Here is a 26,608-nt window from a genome sequence, read left to right on the forward strand (position 1 = left end):
CAATCACTGCTATAGTTATATAGAGAGTCTATGTAAATTATAGAAGAAATAGTATACATGTAGATAAACGTGAAAATAATTGTCCTCTCTTCCAGTACTTGTGCAAGTTTAAAACTAAACTGAATTCTGCTTGTATTACGCTACACTCAAACTATGAGCAAAGTGTAGTAATCAGGTGGGAACCAGCTTAGTTTAATACCAGAAGTCTTATCTATGACTAAAAGACGGTCTGATGACGGAAACAATATCTGACGCCTTTTTTTTTTTCGTTTTTCTCCCAAAATAAAGTCCATCTGAAAAACCATAAGAATGGATGACTAATGCCACTATGCATTGTACCTATAGGATACAGAGGCATGATGATTAATTTATTGTGTAAGGAAGAGATGCAACACACAAAATGTGGTCTTCTCGTTCAATAGTATAGATGGGGTTTAACCATTTTCAAGGTGCAAGTCTCTTACTTCTTTGTAAGTGAAATGAATAAAAAATATCAGACTTAACTACATTAAAAATATCAATATAGCCTATCAAGTTCTATATCTTACAGAAAGTTTTTCATCAGGATTGTGATGAAACTCCTTAACAGTTATTTATAAGAAATGTATATAACAAAACATTCCTGTTTCGTTCATTAGTCAGTAACAAAACATTCCTGTTTCGTTCATTAGTCAGTAACAAAACATTCCTGTTTCGTTCATTAGTCAGTAACAAAACATTCCTGTTTTGTTCATTAGTCAGGCTATAATTATTCTCATAAATATTCTCTGAATATTTTTATACTTTATCATGTTGTGGCCTTCAGAATCATGCAATGCTGTTTCGGTGTTGCTCTGTTTGAAGTCTGAACAATGACCTACAGTTGCAGTCACTGGTCTATTGTTGACAGGAGTCTCATTGACAATCATATCACATATGCTTATTTAGTATATCTGATTTAGTTAGCTATATGTTCTTCAAATTTTGTTTACAGGTTTATAGGAGTGGTGTACAACCCAGCAGAGCTAGAGAGAAACCATGTGATACAATGTATGGCTACCTGTCATTCTCTAACATTGATAGATGGTGAACTGTCTGGTGATCCTTTAGACCTTATCATGTTTGAATCCACCAAATGGGTAAAGTATTTCTTATTATAACTCATATTTGAGTTGGTTTAACTCAAGATGGACTACAATCTCAATGAAGGGTGATTTTGAGAGATAAAAATAGAACTAATTTACAGAAATCGTTTAAATTTTACAATAGTTTAGTTTTAGTAGAGCATATTTGAAAAATATAATAAAAGATAAAGGTCACGGATGAGTTAAAAAAGATATTTCAATTTTAATGCCAAAAAATGGCATTTTTGCACCAAAGGGAGATAATTTTGAGTTTTTTCAATGATATATACATCTTAAAAGTCATCTGGGGCCAAAACCAATTGATATTTTTGGTTGAATTTTGTACCATATGATAAAGTAACAACTAATAAAGTAACAAATAAAATTTATAAAAAAAAAGTTTTAAATTTTTGCTGAAATTTTTGTACCCTCAATATTCCTTAAGGTAACAATTATGAGATCAAAGACTAAGGAATTTAATATCAACATAAACTGAAATTATGGAAAAAAAGAAAGAAAAAAAACAGTGCCTCTAATTTACATGTGCCTGAACATGCTGAATGAGATACAAAAATACTCATCATTTTATTTCATATGTTTTTGTAGATTTTAGAAGAACCAGGTAGAGATACCAGTAAGTTTGATACCATCATGCCGACTGTAGTTAAACCATGTACAAAGGATACGTTCTTGACTAATGCTAAGGAGGTTTGTTATGGTTTGATGCAAAATTATTATTGAATTTCTTATTTAAAGATTTATTTGGATTATTAACAAAAACACAGCTGACTTATTCAACTTAAACTGAAATTATGGAAAAATTATTTTTGTGGCTTACAGAAGAATTAATATTTCTTTGCATTCCTAAAATATATATATATTTTTTTTTATTTCAAGAAGCTATTTATTCTTTTTTCACATAATATTGTCTATGTGTTTGCATGAAATATTTATGATGGATACCTTTTATTTGAAATTTATTACCATTTTGTAATGTTTTATAGCAAAAAGTAAGTAGTCAATTTGCAACTTATATTTCTAAAATTTGCTGACTTCTTTTATTTCTTCAGAAGCATTTTGAATTAACTATGCTAATTTTTCCTTTCATTATTAGCTAGAATGCAGTTTTATAAATCGTCGCTGGGCTTCTAAAATGTCGTAAATGACTTTTTTGGCTAAAAATACTTTTTGACACCAATGGTCTGGGCGGGAGGAAATCTTTGGTATTACAAATTAGCATACAGTTAAACCAATCAAAATGTGTGAAATAAGACATATTACAAAATTGCCAATGTTGTTTGTAAAGTTTGCTTCCAAAATGTTGTATGAAAACTTGAAAATAGTTGTAGAATGGCTTTGGGAAAACAATAGTTGTACATTTCTTTATTTCTGTGAAAATAATTTAAGTTCTTGGATAATCCAGAAATGTCAAAGTTTTTATTTCACTGCTATTTACAAAAATGTTCAAGTTCACATACAACATTTTGGAAGCATGCATTTTGTCAAAATTTTCAAAGCCTGTTTGTGAGATATATTTTTCTTGAAAATTTTGTAATTTACAATATTTTAGAAGCCCAGCGACGAAATGCATTTGCTATATATTAAAAATATGTATATCTTCACCTTCAACATTTTCAACAGTTTAGGAATTAGGGATTCAATGAGATACATCTGATATCTAATATCTTTTTCACTATGTTCCTGACTAATTCCATTTAAAAAACAGATGTTTTTTAAAAGTTCAATAATTCAAGGACTTCTGATAGGTACTGTCAATTTGAATCAAAGATAAATCTTTCAGTTGTATATTTTAGATACCAACAGTTGTAACTTAAATGCCTATATGTGCCCTACACACATTGTAGATTTCATTATTGCCTCGCATCAAGATGTCATAAATTTCCAGTGTGTTTGTATAGATTATAACATGCCTTTTTCCATATTGGCCCTGGTATCATCCCGAGACTCCCATATCGGCATCGAGGCTTTAGCTGAGGGTCGATATGGGTCGAGGGATGATACCCGGGCCAATATGGAAAAGACATGTTATAATCTTTTTATCACATATTTAAGTTCTGCAGAAAAAAGAAAAAAGTTCAATTAGAACAATTTAATGATACATAAAAGGTAAAATCTTAAACAATTTATTAAAAACGTGTCATTCAGGATGCAATGACGTCACGTCATTAGGTACAGGGCACAATATGGATATCTCTTTTTTGCCCCGGGCAATTTTGAGGTTATTGCATATGCAAAACCTAAGGTATTCATAACAAATATGTGATAATATCAGATTATTACATGGCATTTTTCATATCGCATGTATTATCAGCCCGAGGTTCAATATCAGCCCAAGAGCCGCATGGCTCGAGGGCTGATATTGACCGAGGGTTGATAATATATGCGATATGAAAAATGACATGTTATGATCTTTTTATCATATGCTTCAACAATGGAGAAAAATAACAGATTCATGTATTGATCCTTTTACGTGGTTCCCAAATAGAAGTTCAAAGAGTGAAAAGTTCACGGACGTCGGACCCAAAATTTTATACATTCGATATGAAATCTTTCTATCATATGCCTCAACAGAGACGAATCGACAAAAAAATAATTCAACAATATACATAATGAACATTAATTGTTTGGAAATTTTTTTTAAAGTAACTTTCTAAATTATGTTTCAGTGAAACTTTTAAAAAAATGCATTTATTTAATATTTTTTTTGTTTTTTGTTTTTGTTTTTTTTAAGTATTATTTTACACAATATACTTTCCAGTGTTCAAATAACTTGTAATGTACACTACTTTGTAATGTTTTTCACTGAAAACGTAGCATTGAGGTGTATTTTCCGGAATTTGCCGAGTATCACCGGAATGCCATGTGATAACGTTACGGAAAGGCATGTGATAACAATCGAAGCATGTGATAAACTTTTCATATCAGCCCGCTAAGCACCAATTCGAAAAATATGGAATATGCGTTAATTTAATGCTATTATCATACAGTAAAAATCATATGTTATTGAGTCTAAGTATATGATAAAACTATATATATATCCTGGCAAAACAAAAATATATCCCTGCAATAGCAGTTCATGAAAAGCCTTTTAAGCACCTATAAAGTTAAAAAAAAATAGAGGTCAATTTAGGGAGGTTTCTGTATTGACAAATGTGATATGAAACGGCCAATTCTTGATGAACAAAAAGTATGAAAATAGCTTGTAATAAGCTTTTTTACCAATTTGCACAAAACACATTGAATGATGAGCTTCAAGCAAGAAAACATTTAAAATAATTGCAAACACATCTCTAATGTGTGAACCGTTATATCAACATACAAAAGTTAAATTTGTAGAACAGCTGAACATTTTGAAAAGTAATAAATTTTACAAGTTTTACAATGCACTGCAAAACAAATTATAATTGCATGGCTGAAAGCTTTTCTACATTGTACAAAATGCAGTCTATAAGACAAATGCTACTTGAATATACCAGAATGCCATGATAACTCTTAATTTAAGTTGGAATGAATTTACTTTATTTTAAGAATGTGCAACCTCCATAGTACAGTTTTTTTAAAGGCAGTGCTTTAAGGCCTGACTTTCAAGTCATGAGGTTAATCTTTTCATACGCAATCTATGTAGGGGGTCTTTTGGCCAGAAATAGATTCGGAAATGTTCGAATTTCTCCTCTTCTTTTTATGGTATGATATGGTTTTTGTTTCTTTCATTTATATTGGGAACTAAAGAAACGATCAGTGTGTATTGTTCGTTTTATAGAACTTGTTATTAATGTGTATTTTGCATTATAAGCAGTCAACCTGACTACAAACTATCATTATTTGTATTCCGTGTGGAAAGAGGTCGGGTCAATTTCGAGTGTTATCTGACATCTAAAGATTTTTTAATTAGTTCAGACGTTGATATAACAATGAAAAGTCGACTGAACATGATTAATATTGCATCTTCTATAATTCAAAGCGGAATTCAGTTTATAAACGAGAAACCGTAAAGCGTTTTCAATTTCGGTATTAGTTATGTATGTTGTCTACGTATTATCCTGGTTCCCGGTACTACGTTCCGGGTATTAGCTATTTGATATATCTGATGTGTAACATTACGATCAGGTACCAGCCAATCTACGTGTGTATGTGTACATGATTTCCCGCCAAAATGACCGACTTACAGCTATGGAAAAATAGTCCATAAACGTTCCGTATAATGATATGCAAATTCATAATTAATCGTAACTTTTTTTTATCTTTGTATAATAAATATAACAAAATGGATTCCACAAAATTGAAAATAGCATTATTTTACGAGGATTTCTAATATTTTTTTCACTTCCGGGCGCAGTAATACGTATGTTTTGAAGAAGGTCGAAGAAATTGACAAAGTGAATTGAGAAGGAAACGGATAGATATACGTCCTTGCTATCAGGTAAAACAAATTAAATGTACAGAAAAAAACACATTTACTTCACACAAATAGTACAGGCTTAAGCATTGTATTGTCTTATACACGACTGTAGTCTAGTGTTTAAACGACGGCGGTGACCTACAAGGTACGGGTCATACTGGGTCAAGTCTAAATATGTAAACATATCCACGTGCTATTAGGTAGAAAGCATCGTAATGCAATATCTACAATTTTTTCCTCCTTTATACATCGTTTAACCAGATATATTTCTCTTTCAAATACACTTAAACACGGGTTGTATGTACGTATCTTTTCTAGTGTTTTCTTGTCCTTATTAAAGTTCATTTGTTGATGTTTTGAACGACTGAACACAGGAGTGAATAAATGCAACAATTATATATACTGAAGACTTGGGCTGTACAATGATAGTGTACGTATATCATACTGATAATTATTCTAGCAGTAATTATGTTAATTTAGGATGTAATGACAGGAATTCATGAGCTATGCCTCAGGCTTTCTGAAAAAATATCAATGACAATGTAAACAGGAACAAAACATTGACACGAATGATGCTCTCTTCTATTTTATAGTTATTTAGGTATGTGTGTTGCAAAAGTTTCAAAAAAACTTAAGTTATAAAACTTTTTTCAGGGCACAAACCCACTTTAAAGAGACTTGTCTACTGCCATACCCATCCTATTTTCATGCACCATTTGCAAGCAAGAGACTGAATGGTTTGCAAAATTAAAAATCAGGACGGTGTCCAATTAAACCAAAAGAACTAAACTGGATGAATATTGTAGGAGAAATCTAGAGGAAAGTTTTGATTTGTGAAATTGGTTTTCCTGAAAAGTCATTCATCCTAGCCTGCAGAAAGGAACTATAACTGTCCACCACCAACTGACGAGCTAATGTTGAGCTTCACATATGGAATTACTCAAATACCATCAATGTCTATGTTTTCAGCACAGATTTCACAAGTTATGACACACTGACAGCTGTGCTTTTTTTTTATACCTGTTAAAGAGTTGTATACTAAATTTTATTTTTTTATCAATAAATATATCTTGTGTCATTTAAGAACTTGTATTTTGCCAAACGATGCATACTAGTGAATGAAAGTGGTGCAGTTCATTTTGCTTTGGTATATAGAATTGAATTACAATTGTTCATGTTATTGGAATGCATATAAAAATAAGGAGATGTGGTACAATGTATATACATGATATTTAGTGAGTTTATTAAGCAAAAGTGAATAAGAAATAGGTATAAGCAGTTACAGGTACTACTGTACAATCTCAAACAATGAGAAAAACTCATACCGTAAAGAGAATTTCATATTTACAAGTAAGTTTTGTTTTTGCGTTGAATAATTTTCTTCTATTGTTTTAATTGCAAATATGGGAAGTGGTTAAAATGCTGATGAGACAGCTGTTATGGCCACAGAGCCTTAATTGAAAACTTCTTTTTCATTCATACCGGTAGATTTTGCCTGGAGTTAGAAACATATCTGCCAACTTTTCAAAATGCACATGGGGGTTTTACGTGAAAGATGGTTCATATAGTCATACAAAACCTTCAAGGGGGCCTTCAAATGGAAGCAGGACAAGTCGCCCCACTGGCTAATCGCCCACTTTTAAAAAAAACGCCACAAACTGATTTATCAAATCGCCCCACATGTGAAATTGGTTAAATCATGTTAAATATTACTCCTGCCAACCCGCCCTACTTATAAAAAATAAAAAAACGGTAATATTTAGATTAATATATATATATATAATTAAAAATAAAAACTCGCACCACTTTAATGAAAACTAATCTACACAGAAAACAAACAAACCAAAAATTTATTTAATTACTATTATTGATATACTGAAATTATAATTCTAAAAAAAAAATGTATTGTTGAAGAATAACTAAGTTTTGAAGCTTAGTTATTTGCATAACAATTGAAAAGAAACCTGTTAATTGTATCATAATGCAATATAAGGAATTTAACTTATATTCAACGGGATAACATCTTTTTCCATAAGTGGGGAGAGTTGGCATTACTAAATTCATCCTGGTTAATAATATATTTATCTAGATTACACCGATTTCCATTAGGTGGGACCAGTTAGCAGGAGTAATATTAACAGAATTTAACTTATATACAACGGGATAACATCTTTTTACATGAGTGGGGCGAGTTGGCATTAGTAAATTCTTCCTGGTTAATAATATATTTATCTAGATATTATCGTTTTCTATTAGGTGGGGCAAGTTGGCAGGAGTAATATTAAGGGATATAACACATTTCACAAGTGGGGCGATTTGGTTATCCAGGTTGGGGCAGTTTTTTTTTAAAGTGGGGCGAGTTAGCGAAAAAGTGGGGCTATTTGCTAATGGGGCGATTTGTCATGGATTCCCTTCAAATATATTCTAATGTGGTTTTTGGCTTCTTCGTGCATAAACAAGCTCATTGCCATTGTTGAATTAATTGTTTTCTTTAAAATAGTCGACAAAATTGCTCTTACAAAATTTCCATTTGGGAGCCTCGAGCTCGATGGGGAAAATACTCTGCAAATACTGACAGTTGGCAGGTATGGTCATCAAAAAAGTTGATGTGTTACTACGTACATTTACCATTATGTTACTTGATGTTCTTGCTATACACGCAGTACAGAGACTAGTCAATCTTTGTGAACTATTTTTTATGGGAGTCATAGAATATGCATATACAATCAATAATTAAAAATAGTCTATTTATATTGAAAAGGAAAAGTTCTTATATGTCTAAAGAAGAGGGACGAAAGACACCAAAGAGACAGTCAAACTCATAAATTTAAAGCAAACTGACAAGGCCATGGCTAAAAATGCATTTCATGGCGAGGCACAGAAAATATACTGTAAACAGTAGACTATAGATATAGGTGAACTAGGTACAAAAGAACTCTAAATCTTAAATTCTACAAACCACCTCTGTTCTATGGAAGATAATGATATAACTGGACTAGAAATACACACAACCTGTAATTAACTGCCTTTACAGCGCTTTCGCGCTTTGATTATGTAAACATTTTGTGTCATTGTTTAAGGTCGTACTGTGGCCTCTGATAACCTACTACCCCACCTCATTTTAGCTCTAGTGTATAGTTGTTTCATTGTCAATCAATAACACATCTCCACACTTTTATATTCAAACGCTATAAACAACCTTTGTGTTAGGTATTGCTTTGTTGATCTTAAAAGAGACTAGGTCTAATTTGATCAATTTGCCATGAAATCTGGAATTCAAAATTTCTTTAATTTGCAGAATTAAAAGTTCAATCTATATACATCTACCATTACATCATTTGGTCTCTAATGGATAGTTGTTTCATTGAAAATCAATCAAAATGTTTTATTTTATGTTCATAACATATGAAGTTTTGTTGAAAATCTTTTTTTTCCATGGTTAAAATAGACATGAAGTGTCAATGTCGGTAAAAATAGAGAAGTTATAGATAATTTTGCACACACATGCACAGAATAAATATAGAGGACGATAAATAACCAAAACCTTAATTATATAAGTGACACTTGTGCTAATTGATTATATAGCAAAATGTTTCTAAAACAGCTGAGAAGTCCACCATTTTTGTTGGATGGTCATATTTAATGTATAAACACATTTGATTGATATCAACTCTTTTCCAAGCACTTGAGTTATAATCAGTTATCATGCATGTTCTTTCATGTTATTCTTATGTTTAAGTTTGTTTTTCTTAAAAAAATATGCATTAGGTAATTTTTAGGACAACTCTTGTCATTAAAGAATCTTTACATTAAAGACTCTACTCTCCTCACAATAATTTAGGATTCAAATACGATATAGATTCAACTAAAAGTGTAAGAATTAATGAAGTTTAATATCTTTGTAGTAACATATTTATATTTTTATGACATGTATAAATTCTGTCATTAGCGTAACCCCAAAAGTGGTCTCGTGGTAGGTAAGTGCAAAAGAATGGAGATTCTATCCCTGTTCAAGTTTAACCAAAGACTTTGAAATTGTTTTTATTGCTGTTTCTTTTCTAAACATACATCATTAAGGAGTAAGAGCAGAAAACCAGGAAATGAAGTACCATGAAAAAATTCCTGAATCCACAAAAATTTGTACCAACAAAAATACATGAATCCACAGTATTGAAGTGGAAAGGGTCAAAGGTGTCTGTATGAGTGATAAAATTGATGCAATATTTTTGAAAGACTAAATAAAATTTCAACTTCTATATTTTTCAGTCTGATTATGAGATTGGTATCATCCGACAGTTTACATTTTCTTCGTCTCTACAAAGAATGAGTGTCATAACAAGGAAGATTGACGATGATCACATGGTTCTATATTGTAAAGGTGCTCCAGAGAAAGTTACTTCCCTTTGTGATCCTGAAACAGGTATTGTTATTTAGTATTGTAAAGGTGCTCCAGAGAAAGTTACTTCCCTTTGTGATCCAGAAACAGGTATTGACTAATTTATTAGTCTTACTCATTTTTTCTCTTTTAGAGTAATATTAAAAAAAAGAGATTCACTATATAGCTTATATATGTTGTCATCCTGAAATGCATGTAATAAATGTCACTGGATATTAAACAGTGACCAACCCACTTTCTTGGGAATTTTCATAATAGCTATTTTTAATAGTCAGACAACTGTAAAGAAATTTCATTTCTAGATTGATTTCAGCCAAAGTCATGGCTGAGGACTTGTTCAGTTAAGTTTGTAGAAAAAATGAATAATACCAGTTTTCTATTACTGTTTCCTGGAGACATAATTATTCCTTTATTTTACAGAAATGTAGTGCACATTTTAAACCTTAAGGGAAATAAAAATCTTCTATTATATTTTTTATCATTTTGAAACATAATTATGTAACAATCATTTGGTACTCTGTCAGAAACATTTTTATTAGTTTGTCCTAGAGTCTAATTATGGAAACAAGGCTTGTTAAAAACTATTGTATGCAAAACATGTTAAACTGGACTCTGAGCTTGCTGTACATTTGGATGGTTGTAGGTAATATCACAAGAAGTTTCTTCTACAAAAATTATAAATTCTCCAAGGGAATCAAAAGCTTTGAAAATATTGTCATTTATTTTGAAAGTGAGACTTGTATTTTTCAGTTCCGACACTTTTTTTTGCAATTCATTTTCATATTTTTGTAAGTACTTATTCATTTGATGAACCATAAGGAACACTTGTGAATTAGATCCCTGGTTTCTGATGGAACGAACTGCTTTTAACTGCATGTCATTCTTTCCTTTACAACGAAAAGCTTCTAATTCCTGAGACCTCAGGTCAGAGGTGATTACTTCTGATTTTTGATTTACTTCTTTACAGAATTTTTTTTGTAACTGAGTAATTTTGCTGATTATCTGATCTGTCATTGATTTGAAAGTTTCATTTATGTCCTGTCCATTTATGACCATTTCAATGGTAGCTTTATGTCGGTCATCAGCAATCTTTTTGTATGTTTTTGAAATGTACTCCAAGCGATCTATACAATCCAAAAATGTTATTGATTCACGAACTCCATACGATGCAGATTCTATGGGTACTTTGTTTGTACAAGTCTCGTGCCGTTCAGTAAGACAATCTTGACAAAAGAGTTCATCATGGTAACTGCAGAAATATTCTGGATTTTTATGATGAATTTCACATTTCATCTTAAACACAGAACATGAGTCTTTATATTTAATATCCATAATAAGATGATTTTTAAGACCTTTGAAAGAATTGTGTCCAGAAATGCAGGATGAACACAATGATTCTTCACACTCCATGCAATAGCATATCGCTACTTTATCAATGTTACGTGTTTGACATGGTTCACAACTTATACATGTTTTTGTCCCCATTTTTGCTCTGAAAAATTAGATATTGAATTCGAATTATTTATCTTTTATTTAAAAGACATTAAATTTAAAGATTAAGAATTCACTATATTTCTTTGCTTTTATGTGTTTTTTTGTTGTTGTGTATTTACTGATTTTGTGTCATGGATGAATGCCCCTCATCCTTTGTTTTTCTATTCCTTTGATGCGTTCTTCATACTCCCCCTTAAAGGTTAAAATACACTTTTCTTACCCTTTGAATTGTTTTTCCATTGTTGTTTTAAAGATATCTTTCAAATAATTGTAAGCAGTATATTAACATTTAATCAGCGTCCAAAGTCAATTAATGATAAGATATATATACATATCTTAAAACTCCATGTATTAATAGTTTGTTTTAACTTGTTTATTGATAAAATAACACTCTATTTAGATTAAGAAATTTGGTTGTATTTGTTTATTTATTTGATAGATACACACATGTGTTGAATTGTTGATATAAATGTTTGTTGTTTCTCACATTTGATTTGTAAGATTACTTAAGTCATTCAGTTGTCACTTTCTTATTAATTACTTTGGTCACCAAGATCTATACATAGTATCTAAAGAAAAAGTTTGATTCTTTTTTGGAAAACTGTATTTTACTGATAAAGAGACTTGCTTTTAACAGTCAACATTACACTTTTACAGTAATACACTGACAGTAATATCACAGGCAAGACACACAGTTTTGAAGAACCCTTACAAGTATTTCTTGTTGCTAGATGCTCTCAATAAGATTTTTGAAAAGTAGAAAAAGCTTTTAAAGACCTGTGCTTTACCTAACAGATACTGTTAATTCAGAAATTATTGCGAAAAATGCGACAGGGTTATAATCGCAATAATTAGAATTATTTTATGAATCAAACAGGACTTTTTCTGAATATCACAAAAACTAAAATCACATTGTCAATGGTTGTAGTCTTAAAAATGACAAAATCGCAATAATAAATGCACACAATAATTTCTGAATTTACAGTATTTGACATTCATGATTGAGGGAACATTATGAAGGTCTTTCCAAAAACATTTGATGGATAGTTTAATAGATTTTTAATCTATAAAACGGGCTGCAGGATGAGAAAAATGTTCTCAAAATCATGATATACATGTCTATGTCATAAAAAGGGAAAAAGCAGAAGTTGACAAGAATACACACAAAAATGAAATTATATCAATATGAAATAAGAGAATGTGATATTCGGTATGATTGCAAATGAGACAATTATCCACCAAAGACCAAAGCATGAAGAAGATATCAACTATAAGTCACCATACTAGAAAGCCCTCAACAATGAGCAAACACCATACCATTTAGCAAGCTATGAAAGGTTCTGAAAATAAAGTACTTGTCATATAGAACAGTTTTTCAATGTCATAGTGTATAAATTGAAAAGGATTTTATGTTCCTATCTTTTATAAAAGAATGTTATGTTTTATTTTGCAGTTCCTGATAATTTTCATGAAATATTACACCAATACTCAGTACAAGGCTACAGAATTATAGCCCTTGCTTACAGACAATTAGACCCTAAACTATCATGGCACCAGGCACAGAGAATATCAAGGTATCATTTATTATACAATCAGGAGAGACAGGAATCAATTTAGTTAGGGGTTAAAGGGCTGGATGAACTACATTAGGCATATCAGGGTTCATTGAAAACCTGTTCTCTTACTTTTAGTCTTATTATGATAGATTTAAAAATCTTGATATCACAAAGACTACCATACAGGTAATGCAGTATTATTACCACTTATGGTGGATAATTTTGTTTAACAAATACACACAAGTACATATACAAAATTAGCTAAAAGAGGGGCAAAGGATACCAGAGGGATATTCAAATTCAGTGATCGAAAAATAAACTGACCATTGCTAAAAATGAAAAACAGACAAATAATAGTACACAAGGCAAGAAAGGAAAAGTATTGTAGACAGTGTCTATGGTTGTAAACCATTTCTTGATGTTTTTTTAACATTTTTGTCTCGCTTTAACGGAGTCAAAAAGCAAGACATAGGTATGCTGTTTCCGGTGTCGGTGGTGTAGGCTGTGTCAACAATGTATTAGTTTGTGATTAGGTTTAGTTTATGGTGAACGGCAAGTGGTAGGTCAATCATATTTGGTATGCAGTTGTATAAGCATTGGCACATCTCATTTCCATGGAGATTATTTGGTCCTGCCCCCTCTGTCATGGTCTATTGACTTCGAAACTTTTGCTTATTTTTTTGCTTATTTTACATGTATTAGTTTGTGATTAGGTCAGTTTGTGGGAAACCACAAGTGGTACATGTAGGTTAATGATATTTGGTATGCAGTTGTATAAGCATTGGCATATCTCGTTTCCATGGAGATAATTTAGCTCCGCTCCCTTAGTCATGGTCTATTGACTTTGAACATTTTTCCAAGTTATCATGTATTAGTTTGTGATTAGGTCAGTTCAAGGGGAACCATTAGTGGAAGGCCAATGTTAAGCTTTGGCACATCTCGTTTCCATGAAGAATATTTGGCCTTGCCCCTCAGTCACAGTCTAATGACTTTAAAACTTATCTTAGTCTACATGTATTAGTTTGCGATTAGATTTGGTATGCCAATTTATTGGCATTTGCAAGTATTGTTTCCATGGAGATTATAAAGCCCCACCCCCTCTTCATGGTTCATTGACTTTGAAAATTTTACATGGTTTACAAGTTAATGTTTGTATTTAGATTTGGGAACGACTGATAATAAGTCAATGGTATTTGGTATGCAGTTGTATTAGCATTGGCACATTTCATTTACATGGAGATTGTTTAGCCATATAACTCAGTCATGGTTCATTGACATTGAATATTTGCATGACCTTAGTAAGATTTTAGAGTATTGCTATTTGGATTTCAACATTTGCATAATCAAAATTACAAAAAGGCGAGACATACCTCTGTGATGACAGTTTATTGTATCATTTGATAGCTGTTTTATTAACATCACCCCTAGATGTAAACTTCTCTAAGTCAGAATATATTTTTTAAGCAATTTACCTATATACCTTTATAAAAAGATGTTTTATTTAAATTTTTTCTTTTTTATCTCAATGAAATTACTCTCAGTAGTTAAATATGTCTTTTTTTGATTTATTAATGATTTAATTATAATAACAGAGATAAGATGGAACACAGTTTAACATTTGCTGGTCTCCTGTTTATGCAGAACAAACTGAAACAGGAAACCAAACCAGTGATTGGTATACTAAATGCTGCTAACATCAGAACTGTTATTATCACAGGTAAGTTTTGAATAGAGGAATAAAGTGGAAAAGTAAAACTTGAATTAATTGCACTTTTAAGGTAGTTGACAGCTGTTAGGACACTTAAATTTCTATATTTAGCAAACACATGTCTCTTTCCTCATCTGAAACAGACTTTTAGAGACTTGCTGCTGGTTTGTAATGCCTTATTGCAGTGACACATATATGTATTTTGACAAACATTTAAGCAGGCAAACATATATCTATACTGCTCATAACTAATATCAAACAAAAAACATTATTTGTATCATGTTTCCCCAAAAATTGTTTCATTCTTACTCTACTTATTTAATTGGTATTGTGATATTAGAAATTTTTAGAAATGAATAGTGAATGATGGTTGTACAAAATGAAATACAAGAATTGTTTGTCAAGTGCAATATAATAAAGAAGATTTGGTATGATTGCCAATGAGACAACTCTCCACAAGAGACAACAATGATACAGAAATTAACAACTATAGATCTCTGTACAGTTTTACTTTCTTTATTCAACATTATACAGGTATGATATATATTTGTAGTCATTAAAAGATGAATGATTTCAGTAATCAGGTTATATATCCTAATTCCAGGTGACATGATGCAGACAGCTGTGAGTGTTGCCAGGACATGTGGTATGATACCTCCTTGTGATGATGTTGTTATAGCTGATGCCCATCCACCTGACAGTCAGGGACCAGCAAGGATAGAATGGATACCAGTAGAGAATCCAGTTCAGGATAACATTCCAGAAGGGGAATTGCAGGTGAGAACAGATCTACATATAATTTTCGTTCTCATCAAGAATTATTTCTTATTTCTTAGTTGATCATGAAAAAGTTAGGAATTTAATGTACCCCCATTATCTATTTTGCCTCATCAGTGACAAAAGTTTCAGAAGGCTAGACATAGGTGTCATCTTCTTATATAGTTTCAACAACAATTGTTTTAAGTTTTCTGCTTAACTCAGTTTGATAGGAACTACTTTATGATAGATCTGTGATAATTTCTATAAAGTTGCATTACTATCAGTCAATCATAGTTGTCAGCAATTTCAAGGTCTGGCCTGCTAGTTCATGGTCCAGTGACTTTCAATTAATTACAAATTTTCAATGTTAAGTTTTCTACTTCAGTTAGTTTGATAGGAACTATTTCTAACAGACAATGATATTTTCTATAAAGATACATGACTATCATTTCACCTAAGTTTGTTGATTGGTCTAGCCACTTTAAATTAATTAGCAATTTATCAAACCTTTTTATAATGTTGCTTATAAAAGTGTTTTTATACTAAAGGAATACAGAATAATATACAAAGTAAGTGTATTGTTGATTATTGTTTTATACAGTGTTTATGTTATTATATTTACCAATTTGACTTATTTTTCTGCTGACTGGACAGTAAAATTCCGGGTTAACAGTTAATTTGTTTTATTTAGTGGTTTCCAAATTTTACAAAATTGTACTAAGTTTCATTATTGTATATTTGGATTTGTCTTTTTTGTATGTTTCTTATATTTTTATCTGGATCAATTGTTTTAACACAAATCTATTTCAAAATCCTTACAGATGATCTGCCCATAGCTAGGAACACTTGTATTATTACTTACCACTAATTTCTGAATCCGCTACTTGATGTTTATCTGTAAATATTTTTTGTTTGCATTAAAAGATTTTAAGTGATATAAAAATAGTCATCTTCATATAAGTCTGATTCCATGATGCACGGTCTATGAAAATATCAAAAGAATTCGAATTTTTTGCATCAATAGAACATATGATAACCCAGCATTGAGTTTGACATAGATTAGAAGAGATATCTATCTATTAGTGTTGTCAAGGGTTAACTGTCGGAAGGACAGAATACCGAATACCAAAAACGCTAACCAGTTTACCGGACTTTTTTCAATTTAAATAGATTTGATATAAATCTGTATTGAAACCATTAAATAATTTTGTTCTGTTTAAAAATTTCTGTCGAGGTAATTAATTTGACAGATCAATTGTCCAGTATATTGATTGCTATTGTTATTTAAAAACAAAACATGAAATTAATTAGAACTAAAGACAACTTGTCTATCAGCTCGGGGCAAGATCTTTTAAAAGTAAACATCATAAGTAAACATGTTTTTATACGACAGCAAAATTTGAAAAATTTTTCGTCGTATATTGCTATCACGTTGGCGTCGTCGTCTGCGTCGTCGTCATCGTCGTCCGAATACTTTTAGTTTTCGCACTCTAACTTTAGTAAAAGTGAATGGAAATCTATGAAATTTTAACGCAAGGTTTATGACCACAAAAGGAAGGTTGGTATTGATTTTGGGAGTTTTGGTCCCAACATTTTAGGAATTAGGGGCCAAAAAGGGCCCAAATAAGCATTTTCTTGGTTTTCGCACTATAACTTTAGTTTAAGTTAATAGAAATCTATGAAATTTTGACACAAGGTTTATGACCACAAAAGAACGGTTGGGATTGATTTTGGGAGTTTTGGTTTCAACAGTTTAGGAATTAGGGGCCAAAAAAGGGCCCAAATAAGCATTATTCTTGGTTTTCGCACAATAACTTTAGTTTAAGTAAATAGAAATCAATGAAATTTAAACACAATGTTAATGACTACAAAAGGAAGGTTGGTATTGATTTTGGGAGTTTAGGTCCCAACAGTTTAGGAATTAGGGGCCAAAAAGGGACCCAAATAAGCATTTTTCTTGGTTTTCGCACCATAACGTTAGTATAAGTAAATAGAAATCTATGAAATTTAAACACAAGGTTTATGACCATAAAAGGAAGGTTGGTATTGATTTTGGGAGTTTTGGTCCCAACAGAATAAGGGGCCCAAAGGGTCCAAAATTAAACTTTGTTTGATTTCATCAAAATTGAATAATTGGGGTTCTTTGATATGCCGAATCTAACTGTCATGACTGTGTATGTAGATTCTTAACTTTTGGTCCTGTTTTCAAATTGGTCTACATTAAGGTCCAAAGGGTCCAAAATTAAACTTAGTTTGATTTTGACAAAAAATGAATCAGTTAGGTTCTTTGATATGCTGAATCTAAAAATGTACTTAGATTCTTGATTATTGGCCCAGTTTTCAAGTTGGTCCAAATCGGGGTCCAAAATTAAACTTTGTTTGATTTCATCAAAAATTGAATAAATGGGGTTCTTTGATATACCAAATCTAACTGTGTATGTAGATTCTACATTTTTGGTCCTGTTTTCAAATTGGTCTACACTAAAGTCCAAAGGGTCCAAAATTAAACTTAGTCTGATTTTAACAAAAATTGAAATCTTGGGGTTCTTTGATATGCTGAATCCAAAAATGTACTTAGATTTTTTATTATGGGCCCAGTTTTCAAGTTGGTCCAAATCAGGATCTAAAATTATTATATTAAGTATTGTGCAATAGCAAGTCTTTTCAATTGCACAGTATTGCGCAATGGTAAGAAATATCTAATTGCACAATATTGTGAAATAGCAATTTTTTTTTTAATTAGAGTTATCTTTCTTTGTCCAGAATAGTAAACAAGAAATATCTAATTGCAAAATATTGTGCAATAGCAAGATTTTTTTTTAATTGGAGTTATCTTTCTTTGTCCAGAATCAACTTAAATCTTTGTTATATACAATATACAATGTATATTCACTTTTTACTACCAACTGATAAATTAAAATAATCTTTACCATTCAGTGATAACAAGCAGTTTTTTTACATCTTAATATTTTATGATGTATTTAAATGAGTAGTTATTGTTGCAAACTCCATTAGCAATTTTAATTGAGATTAGTTTTGGAATAAGGGAAAGGGGGATGTGATTAAAAAAATTGGGTTCAATTTTTCTCATTTGAAATTTCATAAATAAAAAAGAAAATTTTTTCAAACATTTTTTTGAGAGGATTAATATTCAACAGCATAGTGAATTGCTCTAAGAGAAAACAAAAATTTTAAGTTCATTAGAACACATTCATTCTGTGTCAGAAACCTATGCTGTGTCAACTATTTAATCACAATCCAAATTTAGAGCTGAATCCAGCTTGAATGTTGTGTCCATACTTGCCCCAACCGTTCAGGGTTCAACCTCTGCGGTCGTATAAAGCTACGCCCTGCGGAGCATCTGGTTTTAAACAGTAACTTTAAATTAGTAATCTGATTAATTTTTACGATTTACTTAATTATTTTATTTTTGATCATATCTAGCAGAGACCTATATCTGAATGTGCAACCTTCATCGTGCAAGGCTTTCCTTTAAACAAAATGCCAACTAAAAAATGTGTGATTGCAAATCAACGAGGATGTAATTGATGTATCTATACTTGATGGTATGAGTAATACGCTTAATCCTTTCAAATTAAAACACTTCACATTATTTTCTGAGACATCAAAAGTTAAAGTATCATAGGTTTCAGACATTTTCAATTCGACAAGATCAAGAAGGTTTTTTATGCAGTTAAGCTGCATTATGCGAGCACCCTAGATTTGTGTTCTACCCAATAAATCCTGAAATACTTGCCATTGTTATTATCTAGCTTGCTACTATGTTATATATAACTAATTGAACACTTTTTTAATACTTTTATTCTGGATTACAAAAAAAAATGACCAGAAAAACCTTAAATGATCGTCGATTTATCCAAAAGTTTTAAAGTTACACATAGGAAGTAGTGCTTATTAAGAATCCTTGTGTAGTTCATTATGACTTGTGCTTTCAGCTAAGATGTCAAAGAACAATTGTATGAAATATTTAATCGCCGAAAATCTCTTAAGACAAGTAGTTTAGATTTCCCAAATGACAAAAGTCGTAGGAATATTGTTTGTCATCAATACGTAGTACAACTACATAATAAGTTCAACTGTTCATGCTGTTGGCGGCAATTTCAAATTAGAAAAAGAAATTTTCGTAGCTTTTCAATTTGGAGGCAGGTGTGCAAATTAGAGTGGTCCGAGGTCCGCGACCTTCCACTTTTACAAGCGGAATTTCGACTAGGATAGTTGGTTTCTAGCTACGCCTGACGTAGTTACCTTCCATTTGAAAGAAAATAAGAAATTACTTTGAAAACCTTTTCACCATGTTCACCAAAGTCTCCAATTAAACGAGCTAAAAACTTATTTTTATCATTATTATTCATGACGGCGATGTTCATTTTGTTCAACCGCTAGCTTTATACAGAAAATCGCGGACAAATATTGTATAAATTCGAGTAAAATCGTATCTGATTGACTAAAACAACATTGTAAACACATAACAATGGCGGCCGTGAAGACAAAATTTTACAAAATCGGATCCGATTCCGGAAGCGGATAAGGGTAATTCCGGGTTTGGCGATCTTTTACAAAATAAATCCAAGCAGGTGAAAAAAATACATCTATGCATGTCATGCATGGTAAATGAATATAAACACTAGTATTGTAAACTAAAATATATATGTAAAAGAAAGCAGAAAAATATTTTATTCAGAAACTCAAAATTACTTTTTGACAAATTTTAATTTAAAAATCCAATACAACGTGACAGCTGGGAACAGTATATCTAACAATATACATGTTCATGGTCACAGTCTAAATTTTCTTTATAAATGATAAATGATGATAATGCATGTGAGATGCTTTTAAAGTGTAAACATATTACTGCAATTTCGAGGGGTTATTTGTTTTTTCTCAATTTGAAAGATCAATTAAAGTAGCTGAAAGTTTCTTTCTTTATTTTCACAAATAATGCAACTATATTATATATACCTTAATGTAAGTAAATCATATGACATATAGGTGGCATTCTTTGGGCAATCAGTGTTCTAGGATTTTTTTGGCACCTTGACTTACCAAGGGTAAGATCAATAAAAAAATTACTTACCCGCCATAATAACTTTGAATATTGTAATTTACTGAACAAAGCTGGATTCGGATACGATTGAATTTTGTACAAAATTTAAAAAAAAACGATTTCTTACTAAATTTGACAAATATGTTATAGTTATTACTATGTCATTTATTAAGAGCTATAATAAATGCAACTGTAAGTTTATTTTCCTCCGATGACAAGAAAAAAAATCGTTTATGTCCCGATTTAAGCACCAGTTATCAATCCGGATTTTCCGATTTTACCGACACCGTGACCGACTTTTAGAATGATAGGAGAAGAATGTGGTCTCTTTTGCGCTTGATTACACCTAGTAAACGAGTGCTTGAATAAAAGCGCCGATAGACATCGACAAAATCTTCGATCTTTTATCAAAGTTTTTTCTCGTGATTTAATAAAAATAAAAAGCAGATATGGGAAAATTGAAGAGGACCGGGAAATTTCAAGAGTTTTTCGGCTTCCCCGAACTTGAAAATTGACTTACCACCGGGTGACAAAGGCTAAAAAATGACTTACCCGTTGTCCTAATCCACTTACCCCGGGTAACGGGTAATGGGAATCCTAGAACACTGGGCAACTCTACCCCTTCCTGTTTGATAACTTGGAAACGGTCGAGCTCCCTACCCCTAAACCATATGAGGGGCAGATCCAGGATTTTAGGTTAGGAGGGACGCAAACTTAAATTTTCACCGAGCAGAGCGAGGTTAAAAAAAAATTGAGGTAAAATTATCGGAATATTCTTTATTAAGCTGAGAATCAACCCATGCTTTGCAAATTTAAGGGGGGTGCAAGCCCGCAACCCTCCCCCGTCTGAATCTGCCCCTTCATATATTCAAGTATAGGACAATATAAATAAAAAAATGAAATATAGGGGAGTCCCTGGAGTTACCCCACCCCTCCTGTTTGAGAACTTGGAAACGGTCGAGATCCACACCCCTTAACCATATATATTCATGTTTGTGACAATATGAAAAATCAAATGAAATATAGGAAGAGTCGCTAGGGGTCACCCCACCCCTCCTGTTTTAGAATTTAAAAATGGTCGAGATCACCACCCCTAAACCATATATATTCATGTATGGGACAATATAACAAATCAGATGAAATATAGGAGGAGTCCCTTGGGTCTCCCCACCCCTCCTGTTTGAGAATTTGAAACCCATTGAGATCGCCACCCCTTAACCATATATATTCATGTACAGGACAATATAACAATTCAAATGAAAGATAGGGGAGTCCCTGAGGTCACTGTTCACCCTCCTGTTTGAGAACTTGGAAATGGTCAAGACCCTTACCCCTAAACCATATATACTCATGTATGGGACAATATAACAAATCAAATGAAATATAGGGGAAGTCCCTGTGGTCATCCCAACCCTCCTGTTTGAGAACTTGGAAACGGTCGAGATCCCCACACCAAAACAATATATATTCATGTATGGGTCAATATAACTAATTAAATGAAATATAGGGGGAGTCCCTGGGGTCACCCTACCCCTCCTGTTTGAGAACTTGGAAACCAATGAGATCCCCACCCCTAAATCATATATATTCATGTATGGGACAATATAACAAATAAAATGAAATGTAGGGGAAGTCCCTAGGGTCACCCTACCCCCCCCCCCCCCCAGTGACGGATCCAGAAATTTTCATAAGTGGGGCCCACTGACTGACCTAAGAGAGGCCCGTTCCAGTCACGCTTTAGTGATTCCCTATATAAGCAACCAATTTTTTTCCTAAAAAGGGGGGGCCGGGCCCCCTGCCCCCCTAAATCCTCTGCATACCCTACCTGTTTGAGAACTTGAAAACCGTTGAGATCCCCACCCCTAAATTATATATATTCATATGTATGGGACAAAATAACAAATCATTTATATTTACTATGGGCAGGTCAGTCAGACCTCACCTTTGATCCCTGTTGTAGTGAACATTTGTCCGATTCGTGTCTCATAACTTTTGTACTATAGAACACAAACTCAGTTTTCTTTCCAGGGAAACCAGTCCATTCATACTATTACATGTTAATACTAAGTCAAATTGAACTTCTAGCAGTCAAATAAAACCAAGGTTAACTACCAAGTAGAACAACTGCAATCATTGGGAACTTGTACCACTGCAGACTCACCATAAAAAATATACATTGATATATGCATTGCTTTTGAAACCTTGATAGCATATAAATTATTTGCCTTAATAAATAAATCATTAGATAAACATGAATGTACTATATCTGAATGTTTAATGTTGAGGCAACATTGCCACAGTTTTCATAATTACGGTTGCCTTGGTTTTTGGTTAACTGCCTTCAGCGCTTACAGCGCTTTGATTTCAATCTGCAGTTATTACAAGTGCCATAGTAGATACGGTGTATTCGATTATTAAAAGTCAAAATTCGTCAGGAATCCCCACATGCACACAAACCTTATAATGACTAAAGACAAAGTTCAATTCATTGTATTATAAAAAGCGTACATTAGATACGGTTAACCGGTTAAGTGGTCGAAAGATTATCCGAGTAACCAGTTAGTCAAAACTGTGCAATTTGACAACACTACTATTTATCTATTTTCAAATCTCAAAAGTCTATTTAGGGGATACAAATGTAGGGTAAAAGTACTGAATTGGAGCGTATCATTTGAATTAACTCCAAAAGGAGATAGAGATGTTGTGCCAGGGTAAGGGTAATGTTTCTTTCATTTGACATATGAACCCAAAGCAAGATAAATATGACATAAATTTGTTTTATATGAAAGGGTTACCAGTCAGTAGATATGAGAGAAAACCTGGAGAGAACTCACCTGGCTGTGACAGGGAAATCATGGAAAGTTATAACAGATTACTTCAAAGATCTTATACCAAGGGTATGTAATTATTTATTTAGTTTGTAGCCAATTTATAGTTTTTCAACCAGTTGACTATCTTATCAAACAACCTGTGGTTAGTTTGATCTCAGTTCTTCATTGGTCTAAAACACCAATAATGACGCCAAATTGTTTTATCTTCCTATGAATTTGTTATTTTGAAGTCTAATAAAAAGGTGACCATTGCTGATAACATCACATAAAAAGAACACTTATGTATGCAGATCATTAGAAAAAAGTTTTGAAAGATTGTCTACCATACATATTGTATAAAAATCATTAATGAAACAGATCTTACCACCTATACACAAGGCTCTTTTTGCACTCTCAAAAGTTTAATTGTAAACATCTTTAATGCTCAACAAGTTTGAAATTGAAATTTAAATGAAAAGTGGAAATACTTTGACATAGGATTGCATTGGATTTGTAGGAGATGTTTATATTGGCCAATGGAAAATTTAAATTTGTCAATATTTAAATGAAAATTGAGTAGAAAGTTTTGATTTAAAATAAATATATGTGTTGTCTTTCTGTTTGCTATAGAAAATCAATTGGCTGAAATATCTGCCTCTCTAAGCAGTATTACATGGATGGTGAATTATTAGACACCTGATTAATATGTAAATGGATTCAAAAAGAATTTCCAAAAAGAATTTCCAATAAAATATTTCTTAGTAAATTCCAACAGACAACTGTTAGACATGTTAGAATGTTGTTGCATTTTATTACAGATTTGTGTGAAAGGATCTGTTTTCTGTAGAATGTCACCTGACCAGAAATGTCAACTTATTGAAAAAATGCAAGAAATTGAGTAAGTAATTTATATATAAATTGTAGGTTTGTAAATTATGAGTTATTCAAAAATTCTTATTTACTGAGAATGCAAATCTGTGAAAATTTTGTATTTAAAGGGGATTGAGTGACATATATATAATTTGTTTGAATTATTAAAGTAGAAAGTGATTTATGTGATTGGTTGGATTTGGGACCATTTTAGAGTATGATAATGGAATGTAATGTTTTAAAAAAGAACTCAATTTATTCTTCATTATTTTGATTTCTGTATCATGTATGTTATTTTGGATATGTTGTGGAAGACGACACTTTATTGCATATTTCCTCAATGATTAAATATCTTTTAACAGATACCAGGTTGGAATGTGTGGTGATGGAGCCAATGATTGTGAGGTAGGCAAATAATGAATTATATAGACTTTTTATAAAGCATTTCCTGTGTTTTTATGTACACCTAAGTAGAACTTTTACCTCAATCCTATTTGATAAGAACAAATAATTGTATAGCCCATGTATGTATTAATGTAAAGGAGTAGGTCCGGTAAGGGCCGATTTTGGCCTCAAATTTCAGGTTCATCTAACGAAAGATTTTGGACACTTTTTAAACACTTAAGTGTCTATTTCAATTGATTCAATTAGTTTATGTGAAAGATTTGAACTGATATAGTTATTAAAAACGCTCCGATTCAAGCTTAAATATGAAAAATCTATCAAATATGCCAAAACACGTCACTTTTCAGATGGTTTTTGTCAAATATAAAAGTGGCCGCATCCGTGTTCATCCTCAACCTTTATATATGTTATGTATTATCATCAAATACATTTTATATTTCAATATTATGAATGAACACGAATGCGGCCACTTTCATTTAAGACAGAAACCGTCTAAAATTTAACTAAAATGCTAAAATTGTGAAGATTTCAGTAATTTAGCATGACTTAAGGATGCTAGTACCCGATATATGTGCATTGTATTGTCAAAAACAGCCCATATTTATGTAGCAGAAGCATTCTACTTTCCAGTAAATAGATAAAAGATTACATTTTCACAATTTTGTAAAACTGCTATATTTTGGGGCCAAAAAGGAATCTTACTGAACCTACTCCTTTCAGTGAAAATGTAAATTATATAATTTTTTATTCTTTACATGCTATATGAAAATAAGAAGATGTGGTATGATTTCCAATGAGACAACTATCCACCAAAGTTTCAATGAAGTGTATGTACGCAATTATAGGTAAATGTATGCAATTTACTTTAAAAGTATCAGATTTCTTTTTCTCAACTATTCAAAAATTCAGTCAGTTGCTAATGAATGAATCTAGCTGCAACACCTTTTGTTTTGTTTTAGGCACTGAAAGCTGCTCATGCTGGAATATCTCTGTCAGAAGCTGAGGCATCTGTTGCAGCTCCTTTTACATCACACATACCAAATATAGAATGTGTAGTTACTGTCATGAGGTAGGTGGCAGCACCTAATATAGTATTTGAATAGTACATAAAACATGTTTACAGATTAGGTGTCAAGGTTGATGCATTATACATTAGAAATAAGGAGTCTTAAAGTTCCTCTTATGTACACCAAGGACAAGAGGAAGACAATCATTGCGTGTTTTGTTGACTAAAATAGGAAAGAATTCAAATGAGCAAAAGAATTGTATATCATTTTCAATGAGTTTCCTCTGTTTTATTTCGTTGAATGCTTAAAAAAGTTGGGGTATACTGTTTTACCTCTGTCTGTCCATCAGTCCGTCAGTCCATCCGTCTGTCCTTCTGTCCTTTGAATATTTTTGTCCCATTTTCCTCAGGAACCACAATACAAGGATTTCTGAAATTTGGTTTTCAGGGTTTATATAAGTCAGTTATACAGTGTGATGTGTTTTCAGATTCATCATTCACCAACTTCCTGTTTAACAAACTCTTGTAACATTTTAATAGCCAAGTTGAAATTTTCGTCACATTTTTCTCAGGAACAACGATTCAAGGCTTTCTGAAATTTGGTTTCAGGGTTTATATAAGTCAGCTATAGGTTGCATTTCTGTAAATATTGACAATGCAATTTCCCATAGGAACTCCTTTTACGGCTAAAACTGTACCACTTTTGCTATGAAGTTTTGAAAAAAATCTTATCCTAGAATTGAAAGTTCATATGCACTACAATTTTTTTCAAATGTCAAAATATAGGGCTGTGCGGCATATTTTCAACGTTTATATGCCCTGAACTTTTCATAGTTTAAACTAACACTAATTTTCTTAACTACCCCTACCTCGAATGAAGGGTTACCACAGATTTCAATGTAAACAATATGCACATGTATATTTACTGGTAACATTCCCAAGTTATGTCTCTATGAGATGGAACACAAAGAGCATAACTGGGAACCAGTATGTAAACAAAATTAATTTTCTATGAA

General features: G+C 31.9%; 1 protein-coding gene and 2 long non-coding RNA genes across 3 annotated transcripts in view; 2 read left to right on the forward strand and 1 right to left on the reverse strand.

The window, feature by feature from the left end:
* LOC143055919 (polyamine-transporting ATPase 13A3-like) overlaps positions 1–26,608 on the forward strand; it is a 65,827-nt gene that overhangs the window by 26,829 nt on the left and 12,390 nt on the right. The window contains exons 16-26 of the mRNA XM_076228972.1: positions 974–1,118; positions 1,710–1,811; positions 9,790–9,901; positions 9,968–10,009; positions 12,867–12,987; positions 14,562–14,686; positions 15,282–15,454; positions 23,291–23,398; positions 24,130–24,209; positions 24,544–24,586; positions 25,546–25,655. Of these exons, the coding sequence (XP_076085087.1) occupies positions 974–1,118; positions 1,710–1,811; positions 9,790–9,901; positions 9,968–10,009; positions 12,867–12,987; positions 14,562–14,686; positions 15,282–15,454; positions 23,291–23,398; positions 24,130–24,209; positions 24,544–24,586; positions 25,546–25,655 (1,161 nt within the window). The remainder of the gene's footprint in view (positions 1–973; positions 1,119–1,709; positions 1,812–9,789; positions 9,902–9,967; positions 10,010–12,866; positions 12,988–14,561; positions 14,687–15,281; positions 15,455–23,290; positions 23,399–24,129; positions 24,210–24,543; positions 24,587–25,545; positions 25,656–26,608) is intronic.
* On the forward strand, positions 4,682–6,601 carry LOC143055920 (uncharacterized). Its single transcript, XR_012972169.1, has 2 exons — positions 4,682–5,544; positions 6,178–6,601. It is a non-coding gene; the product is annotated as an uncharacterized LOC143055920 (long non-coding RNA).
* Positions 10,427–11,709, reverse strand: LOC143055921 (uncharacterized). The gene is made up of 2 exons (XR_012972170.1): positions 11,634–11,709; positions 10,427–11,411 (listed from the first exon to the last, which is right to left on the reverse strand). It is a non-coding gene; the product is annotated as an uncharacterized LOC143055921 (long non-coding RNA).

The sequence above is a fragment of the Mytilus galloprovincialis genome, chromosome 13, assembly GCF_965363235.1.
Source record: "Mytilus galloprovincialis chromosome 13, xbMytGall1.hap1.1, whole genome shotgun sequence".
NCBI lineage: Eukaryota > Metazoa > Mollusca > Bivalvia > Mytilida > Mytilidae > Mytilus > Mytilus galloprovincialis.